Source organism: Acanthaster planci, linkage group LG21, assembly GCF_054643075.1.
Source record: "Acanthaster planci isolate LZ-2023a linkage group LG21, COTS_SCS, whole genome shotgun sequence".
NCBI lineage: Eukaryota > Metazoa > Echinodermata > Asteroidea > Valvatida > Acanthasteridae > Acanthaster > Acanthaster planci.
In genome coordinates this window covers 2,288,744-2,299,057 of record NC_141797.1, presented here as the reverse complement: position 1 = coordinate 2,299,057, position 10,314 = coordinate 2,288,744, and the positions used below count along the sequence as shown (strand labels likewise).

The 10,314-nt window shown below is 39.4% G+C and overlaps 1 protein-coding gene across 1 annotated transcript; it reads left to right on the top strand.

The window, feature by feature from the left end:
- Nucleotides 1-1,172: 1,172 nt before the first annotated feature.
- LOC110983164 (uncharacterized) lies at nucleotides 1,173-7,833 on the top strand. Its single transcript, XM_022242168.2, has 3 exons — nucleotides 1,173-1,406; nucleotides 4,170-4,233; nucleotides 4,668-7,833. The coding sequence occupies exons 2-3, from the start codon at nucleotides 4,228-4,230 to the stop codon at nucleotides 5,493-5,495; spliced, it is 834 nt and encodes a 277-aa protein (XP_022097860.2). The 5' UTR covers nucleotides 1,173-1,406; nucleotides 4,170-4,227; the 3' UTR covers nucleotides 5,496-7,833.
- Nucleotides 7,834-10,314: the final 2,481 nt, after the last annotated feature.

The window sequence follows — 10,314 nt, the reverse complement described above, 5'->3', positions numbered from 1 at the left end:
ACCGCATATGAAGGAACTATGGGATAGAGAGAACGCCCCCCACCTCTTTGTTGGTCATTGTTACACTGGTATCTCAGGAATTGTTTTCACACATCAACGGGGATGTGTTAATGAAGTGACGATAGGCTGGTGTGTGGATGGGGATTAGACTTTTTGGGGGTACCCCTCTGACCGATTTCTTGTCAACAGCTGCACGATATTGCTGAAGATGCAGGCGTTATTGAGATCTGTAGCCAAGTGATTTGGACACAGCCAGTTAGATTAAATCATGATCATGAAGCTGGTTGGCCTATCTAAAATATGTGGTGCCTTTGCACTAGAAGTCAGTAAAGCTACTTTGGGTGGAATAGCTCCGCAGAAGGTGACTCTATAACGCTTAGACGACATCGCATCATAAACGGCAGTAGCCACCCGACCAACCAAGACAGAATCAACGGCCAAAATCAAGACATCCAAGACATTCTGGAACCATTTCAACATACACTACTCAAAAAAGTTAAGGACCACTTTGTGAAATATTTTGCTGCTGAATGCAGTATCATCAATGCATCATTGCACATTTTAATGGCTTCTTTATTCTAATGAGGACACCATATAGAAAAAAATAAAAGTTAAGAAAAAAGTCCTTAACCTTTTTGAGTAGTATCAATTTAATCGACCCCCTCTGCCTGGCGTCGTCTTGAGGGGCAGAGAAGCCAAGGGTGCAGAGCCCAGTCCAGTTGTATCGACAAAATAAACGAAAGATTTTTAACAAAAACATTTAGAGAGCCAGGCTGTGCATGGCAAGGAAGAACAAAGTTCACCAGGCCATAACAATAACAAAGGCGGGAGGAAGACTAGATTTAAATCTTTCTTTCGAAACATATCGACAATGTTTACAATCTTACTGGAATTAGAACTTTGTTATTTCTTTCATTTGATATTAAAATAACTTCCCCAACAATGCAAATATCCAATTTATTTTTTCAAAGTTGAAGAGCACACGGATAAATGAATACATCTTTTGATTACGGTTGAGTGCTCTGTGCATGTAGCAGAAGGGTTTGTGTGCGATAAAAATATTGTTGCATTAACATTGCCAAAGTTATCGGCCAATAGAAATCAGTCATTTTAAAGTCACGGTAATCTGCATCTATTATGCCTGTGGCGTTAATCGTGCGCAGATACAGATAACAGATTCAATTGATATGAGGGATGTTGGTGCTGTGCATGAATGACAGCATGCAGGGGCCAATCACACGATAGGCCAAGCTCACCAGTCACTGCACAGGAAATGACTCTCCACTTTAAAGGCACGAGCTACTGTGTTACTCCTCAAAACAACCACCACTCGTCCTCCACATTTAGAAGACGGAGAGAGCAGGCCCAATTGACTAATGAGAACAGACTGCCAACAACATTAACTGGTGAGTGTTTATCAGTACAGGTATGCTCAAAATAATACCAGAGCTATTTCTTTTAAGGGGCAACTGCAGGTAATCTGTTGGGTAGGTTTAGTGAAGAGTTGGTGTTCGAAATTCTGTTGAATATTAATGACAATTCAAAACAGCGACTGCATTTGAAAATTGGTCGTTTTGTGACGGACAACAACTTTCGAGGGTGTTCATTTTTCTTTGTGTTTTTAATCAAGCACCATCAACCTTTAATGGAAAACATTTTGAAACAGCATGTCATCAATTGACATCATGCGCCATGATATCAAAAGTCGTCTGCACTCCATTGCTCTAGATTTATGAAAATTTTTGTATGCCATTTCCCCCTTTCTGGATTGAACAATTTGAAGTTTGAGCAAAGCTGTGCACTATTATTTAACCACCTAGACAGACAGGTGGATATAACAGAGGATAATACAAAACGTTGGAATTTCTGATAGTTTTCTCATTTATGAGGGGGGTCTCTGTAGAGACGAACGCATGCAAGCGATTTTTCATGTACTCTGGGTCTGATTATCGAATTCTGAGGCGTCATGCTAGGCAGTGTGCTTGGACCCATGCCAAGAATTTCGGTACCTGAAAAGAAACTACCACCTTTATGACATTTTATGGGGGAACCCTTACGTGTCCACGGTATTTAAGCCATCGAATCGCTTAAATAACAACACTTGTCATGCAGATTCATTTTCACCTGTGTTATCTTTTTTTTTCAAAATGTAATACCTATGTCTGTCTGGTAATAAATTGAACAACTGGATACTCATTTTCTAAATTGATTGCTTCATAACCACGCACAACAACAGTAAAACCTTTTAGAGTTTGGGTTTCTCCAATCTTCATCCAATCCTACTATCCACCTCTGTGTGAAAGGACTTTTTTTTAATAGAAAACCACCCTTGTTCGCAACACGTGAACAAAGCATCAACGGGAGCTTTTGTCCTCAAATTAACTTTGAGGCTGCACATCTGGGCAGTTGAGTATCTTTTCGCAATAATTGTTACACTAATTCAGTGAAAGTCGAACTTACAGATCTGTTTCTGACACGGGTCAGCCCAAAACTATTTTTAAACGTTGCTCAATGCACACGGCCTGATACACATGTAGCCTTAAGCTTAAAATGACCGTAACAACAAGAACACGGGTCTGATGGAGTTCAAACTTGAAAAATCTTACTTACAATGATAATAAATGTCTTCATGTGAATGCTAATATCAAGCCCGGCACAGCCGAGTTTCTAAGGAGCGGAATCCAAACCCACCTGGCTTTGAGAGGGGCTAAGCCTGACTCGCTGAGGGCTAAAGTATAAATTGGGTGATGATAAAATAAACTATAATACGACACTTACTGGACCCACTTTTAAAGAGTTACATTAAGCTATGAATGGACAACTCCAAAGAAATCAATTAATGAAATAAGGAAACATCTAGCAATACAAATACAATATTAACGTGAAAATCTTTTGAGTTTGACGATGACCCAGTATGTAGCTTTGGCTACAATACCTGCGTGTTTGAATGTGTTTTAAGCTTTCACGTTTTGCCCTTAGCAGAGGGCACTTTAGTTAGCCATGCAGAAGTCAAAGAATCTGTAATTTTGAGACGACACGACATTGCCAGGAAATACAGTAGGCACTTTCAAAACTCTTTTTTCTCTTTTAACTAAAGACATAAACGTCACATACTCTCGCTAAAAGCAGGCCTGGATCTTAATGATGTCTCTCAACCGTAACATAATTTAGCAAGCAACGATTAAATCAGTATACCGCTTTGTTATCTTTCTACACTGTACAAAAAGATAAAGATTGAAAGCCATTTCTAAACATTATTTCACCTTTTTACCCCACCAAATATTTCACAAAGTTAACCGTGTACCACACAAAAGTATTTAATATTTAACAATTAGCATCTAACAATTCCCAAACGAATTTCTGTAAAGATGCCTTGGGTTAAAAGTATTAACAAGTGGGTGACGAGACTGAACTTTAAGGTCCGCTTTTTACAATGAATTTTACAATGAGCAATTAAATAAGCAAAAAGAGTAGGACGAAGCAACTAGGAATGCAAAAATATCGATCTGACGGTTGGTTTTAAACTTGACTATATGGGCGTACTGTTGACTTCGAATGTCTCCTTTCGCGATCCTGTGCGAGTGAGTGCTCTCTGTAAATAACATAGCAGTGTCAAAGTTAATTTAGCAAACTACTTGTTAAATGAAACCCCTGAATAACGTCACCTAATTGCCCACAGTTTCCCTGGACGTTACTGGACCTTTTGCCGACAAACAACGTCTGTTTCGTGCATTAGCCTTTTCCCTATTCCCCGTCCTTCTTTTTTTTTTTATATATCACTCCATTTTCCCCTGAAAGAACAGATCAACGAAGTTGGTACATCCAAAATTTCCCTAGCTCCAGGGCGAATTCATTTCTTCTGAGGGGTGTACCTTGTGCCACTCGAAAGAGGCCTTGATTTGTAGTTTGAAAATATTCCTTTCCACAAGGAGAGCTTTTCGTAAAAGCAGAATGTGTGGTTGTAGAGTTGTGTTACATTTCTCAAATCTAATTTGTAATTTAAGATGAGGAGCTAATGACCGTGTTTTCCATTTAATATATTGATTTTCACACTTTCTTATCCCGATATTACCTTTTGGGGAATTCCTTTTTGATAAAGTACAACTTTTTTGTTTTATAAATAACACATATTAAACACAATGTAATTACTTCTTTTATATTACTTGCAGCCCAGACATCACTCCAGGTATCGAAAACTAGTTTCTTGCTTCAAAGATTAACATAGATATGACGGTATGTTATTTTGTAATTTCAATATTTATTTTCCACAGTTTTTTGTTCGTGTCTTTTGCGGTGCTTAGAACAAAAAGGCAACTTTGTAACGCGCCAAATGCAATAATTGGTTTGAATACGTAATAAACTTTTTTTTTTAATTTAAGTCTATTCTAAGGTCAAATTCATCACTCTTGTTTATCTTTTAAACTCAAGCACTTTGGTCAACAGTGTCTAGGGCATTTAAAAAGAAGACATAAAATACTTTGGAAAAATGGGTAAATTTGGAAAAAAAATAAGCGGATTACGCAAAAACTATTGTAACTTTATTAAAATGTATAACAGTACGTACACAACGCTCAAAAGTTTACTGTGGAAGGGCTTGGTGGCAGAGTTCATTTATCGCTCCCTTACTAGCACTTCATTCCTACATGGTTCTTCAATTGTCATTGCAGATGCAATACTGTTTTGCGATCACCCTTTCACTTGCCATCCTCTTGGGTGACCTTATCAAGCCCCAATCTGCCATCATTGGGCAAGCTCCCACAGACAGCGATGGTTCTGGGTCCCAGGTGTGTACAGTGTGCTGCCAAGGACCTGCTGCAACACCCGGAATTCCAGGTCTACCAGGAAATCCGGGTCATTTTGGACCTCCAGGGGCAAAGGGTGATGCCGGGGTCAAGGGGGAAAAGGGAGAGACTTGTCCAATCAGCAGTGTGGGTGAACAGGGAGCTCCTGGGAACCCTGGACCTAAAGGGGACGACGGAATGGGCCTACCTGGTAAGATAGGCCCGAGAGGTCCACCTGGTGAAGTTGGCCGTACTGGGGAAGAGGGGGTCAAAGGTCAAAAGGGCGAACCCGGAGAGGCACCAGATGACTCTCTTCACCAGGTGGCATTCACCGTGACGCTGACGAGCGACTCGGATATCTCTACGAGTTACGACACCCGTTTGCCCTTCCATCACACAGAGACGCTTTTGCCGGGTACAAACTTCGATCTGGCGACTGGTACATTCACGTGTAATGTGCCAGGCACCTACGTGTTCGCGTTTTCAGTGCTCAGTCATTCCTCCAGCCGCACCCTGTGGGTTTCTCTTAGGAAAAACAGCAAGATTGTCGTTAGTGGCCACAGCAATGATTCAAATCACTATGAGCAGGTGTCAGGGAGTGCTGTGCTGGTTCTGCAGCGAGGAGATTTGATGTATTTGACCATGCGTGGCAGGATGGTTGATTCAACTAATCACTACTCCTCATTTAGTGGTTTTCTCCTCTACCCTGAATAACATAGAAGAAAAAACATAGAGTCGATGAGGGTCAATGTATAGTGCTAAAACCTGTCCAATGTCTTTGATTTCGGAATAAGCTTGCTCTACCAAAAACATATCTCGGTTAACTAAGTTTAATTCAATTATTTTATTAGGTTACCACCTGCTACGCGTTTAGAACCTGCGGTGTTATAAACGTCGGTCGTTGCAGGCATCTTCCTTCACGGCGTGTCCGTTCCTCGCCACATCGAATTCGTTTTTATATTCAAGTATTCCCTCAATTTTAATTTTCGGCTTTTGTCCACAAATAAATCTTTTTTACATTCTACTCATCCCCATCACCTATTTGTGTTTAAAATATTTTGAATTATGACCCCCTCAATGTCACAGTCTTACAAAGCCACCTTTTGTTTTATTGGAATAACGTAAACATGCTGGCATCCCACAGCAGATGTACACGTGTGTATAGCAATGGGGCTTAATAATTAGTTCCCAATGTTTGTGAACAAGTTAGCCTCGTCATTTATTAATTAACAAAAACGGATTATACAAATACCTATATACTACATTTAGCTTATTAATTGTAGCAATTTTAAATAAATGTTTCTGGCTTACGCAGTCAAGATTAAGTATTTTTACTGCGACATTAAATGCATTTGTTGCAGAGGAATGTAGGACATATTGAGAGAGTTGTCCAAATTATGGCATTTTGTTATCATTTTATATAATTAAAACATTGTAACAATGATTAGCAATTCATATGATGAAAGGCAAGGAGCCTTCAGCACGTCTTAGGTTTTTTTTTATAATTGCCCTGTTTGTGTGCTTTTTTGAGGGGTAGATTTCGGCTTGGGAATTCGAGGGAATTGTAGTCCTGGGCTATAAACTTCCGAATATAAGTTTGCGAACATAAGAGATGCGAGTGTCTAAGCCGTCAAAATTGTGAAGAAACTTTTCCTTTAGGGCAACAAAAAATTAAAACAGGGTGTCTGCTACTATTTTTTTGTTCTTTATTCATGTTCACTCCTCAATGTAAATTTTACGGTAGCGTCATAAATGAAGTTAGCCAGGCAACTGGAAGTAGAATATTTTGGGGGCCAAATTGTTCAGTCAGTATGACTGTGCGCTTACTGAAGTAGATAGGAAACCCATTACGAAGCTCCTTTGAGTTTCCCAACAAAAGTGGATGGTGATGTTGTCTGCCAATCGTTTTAAGTTGCTTAGTCCTTGGCCCCAAAACCTCACACCACTACTCATCAAGTCAGCATTTGTCCTGGGAAACATAATGTGATGAGGATGTTATATACTTCACCGTGCGTACAAGGGAGGTGGTCCAAACTTAAGTATGTAAACGCAAACGAGTAAAGTGTAATTTTTAATGTTGCTCGAAGGCTTCACTCTCAGTCAATCATCGATAACTGATGATTAGCAGTGGTCGTTCTGAGGAGCGACACGGCCATCCATGCCTAAAAACTGATCAACCATTTCCTGAGCAGTGACTGCTGAACTTGGCCCTGTTTGTGATTGGCTCCTGTGCACTGTCACTCACACACACCACTGACTCTTCTGATATTGGGTTAGTTATGTTAATGACATGTTGACACACTTTGGCTATGAGAACAATGGAACAACGGATGAAGGTCTTACTAGCCCGGCAGTGAAATGCTACTATTTCTTGAACCGTGTTTCGAGGGATATACCTTGAGCAGAGGCTAAAACGTCAGCTTCTGGCGGCCATTTTGCTAATTGATTCATTTAAACAAAATACGGCTAACTGCAATCACTGTAAATCTAATCCTATCTCTGTTCATGCTGGACTAGTTTCATCAACTTTATTGTCGGTACTTTCCTTCGGCTGGGAAAAATTATACCCAAGCCAGCCTCTGGCCAGATCCCTTAGGATTGTACAAAAATATCTAAGTTACGTGGTGTTAAAGGAATATTTATACAGACTATTCATGGGCAAGCCAGGGCCCGTCTCGTATCAATGCTTGGTCTTTCAGATCTTTCTACATGTAGACAGCTGTCTAGTTTGTTTCATTGTGGCGGTGGAGGTGTTGATTGGTTGTTGACTGTAACTTGACCGTTGAGGGATCCTTCATTTACTGGAAAAAGGGTGATCTGGCTTTACTCTGACCTTTTTTTCTGCGTTGGTTTCTTTGCAAGGGCTGAAGGTCACCTACTGATCAATTTAAATGCCATTATGCTAACAAAAAATCAACAGGGGGTGGATTCTGCCCCCCTATTTTCCACAAGCTTTGCATCCTACGGGATCCCTCAACATCTGTATTATTTATATATTTCCTTCTGCTAAACACTACATATCCAATATTTTGTGGTATGCAGAAATAAAGTGAGATTTGGACTTGAAAAACTGAGATTCTGTTTGTGGGAAAGATTTAGGGATTTGTTGTTTTACAGTTAGGCAAGCCTTCTTCCAACAATGTTGCCTCAATACAACGCAGCTGCACCGCTAGGTAACACACACACTGGTACACAAACACTCTTGATCGTCGCCATAGAATTGATAATCAGCACACAATATCACATTATTACACTATGCTTACTTTGAATCCATTGCCCTGTTCGACCTTTTGTAACCAGTCTTTGTTATTCTTCTACATGCTGGGAATATTCATTCCAAAAAATAATTTGTCCCACGAGTCTATTACGTTTGTGGAGAATAATAAAAAAAAAATCATTCCTCTTGCAAAAATTGCCTATGCTAATTAACGAAAATTAAGGCACTTATTGCTAAGGCAATCGATGTGGTTATGCGTGCAGGTGGTTAGACCTGTACAAAGTAGTTATTTTCTTCTTTCCGTTCTTGTCAGCATCATTTGGTAAAGCCTAAAAAGAGATAATCGCTAAATTGAGGAAAACGTTTCTCTTGATTAGGATATTAAGACAAAATATGTCAAACCGACTGTCGAGACACTTTTATTTAATAGTATCCATATTTTCTACTAAATTCTCTTCTTCTTTTTCTGTCAGCGTTTTAAGGAGCTGTTACCACCAAGATATTGTTAAACCGGTTCACGTTAGCGTGTTTCGGCCAAGGACATGATTAATATTAATATAGCCTTCTTGCTCGCAGGGCCTACGGGAAAACATTAGAGCTTACAGAGGAATAGCTCGTTTGAAGCTTGTAAATCCAGTCAGCACCAACATAAAATGCGATGCACTCGCTAAGTAGCGCTTTGCATGTAAATTTACGCCATTGCACATTGTTGATTAGGCCTGTGCAAACTGCTGGACATTAGGTACCACTGTATACTTCTTACGTTCCTGAATAGGCCTAGACAATTTATGAGCCAAAGGATAAGTCCATTTATATCAACATTTCGGTCATAAATATCGATTTTGTTCCCAATCTCGGTATGGAAAGCTTGAAACTGTTTGGTTCTTTATTGACAGTTTAAAGAAACGCATTATCTGCATAAAAAAGGAGGACTGCCATTTCATTCTCTGTCTTCTTATGGCTTTACAGAGTATCTAGTACCACTTCAAAATTTAAGTAAAGTTCTTAGTCAGCTTAAATTTAAATTTGCTGATTTCCTGTAGACTTCCGAATTACTATTCAATGATTAATTTGTAAAAAAGATCAAAAGATTTTACTTTTGTTTTCGTCTACTTTTGAGCGGTTCCAATCCATTGTTTCCCATTTGATCCAGCAACGTTATCCCAATGCATGATTTCCACATTCAAATTAATTTCCAGGAATGTATTTAGATGAAAACTATTAAAGTCTTGGCAAACTTTCAAGTTAATCAAGAAAACGCTGAAAAAATAATTAGGTCAGCTGGATTTTTAGATGATTATCGATTAGTTGAGTATTAGGAATAAACATACATTTGAATATGCAAAAGGTATCATGAAGTAACAAATAAGATGTTATGTTATCTCAGTGACTCTTTACTACACCTCCCTTTCCTTCCTTCTGGGTAGCATAATAGTACTACTACTTTTAATACCTGCCTATAATGATACCATTTGGTATAGAACTTGGTCAAACACGGCAAACAATAACGTACAAAGTCGTTACATTAATCATGATGTATAAGTAAGTGTTTGCTTCTATTTTATAGAAACGAAATTAGCCCATGTGCTATGTCTAAGCATCTATACAATTGAATACAATATCTTATTTACGAGTTCTTAAAGATACCAGAAAGATTTAGCTAAAAGGAGTAAACAGACAAAGAGGTATTTCGGTACTCTACAGTACGGTCTTCCACAACTGTCATAGCAAAAGCGCCACGGCATCGAAATCCATTCTCCGGAACTAACCTTGTGTGTTTGCTCTTGCCGCAGAAATAAGCTTTAGTGTTTGCTTTTGCCGCAGAGCGTTCGCTTTTGCCGTGACAGTTGTGGGCCAAGATTACAAATTAGTGGTTTGTAAAACATGCCTTAGTTCCAAGCAGGTAAAGGTCTGTTCTCACAGTAAGGCATAACAAATCAATCTTTATATAGCCTGTCAGTGCATTTATTCTTAGATGCTAGTCTCAATTATACTTCTTATACAATGAACAAGGATTCTTCTGGGTCTTTGAGTCAACAATGTCAGTCTGGTTGATTGTTGCATGGTTGAGCTGGCATTTAGTTACTCCATCCGTCTGCTGCAAGATATTGAAGGAGTGGCATAAAGTCTCCACCAAACAAGCCACGCTGCATCCTTCAAACCCTCCAACTGGGATGTTCCTGATCTCGTGGTTAAGCAGACACATCCTCGGTACTTGGATGAACCGAGTAGGTGACCTGCAGTGTCCAGGCATGGAAACGATCCCTTGGCAGGCCACGAAGTAGTATTTACTGCAAATGCGATCAGCCAATTTCC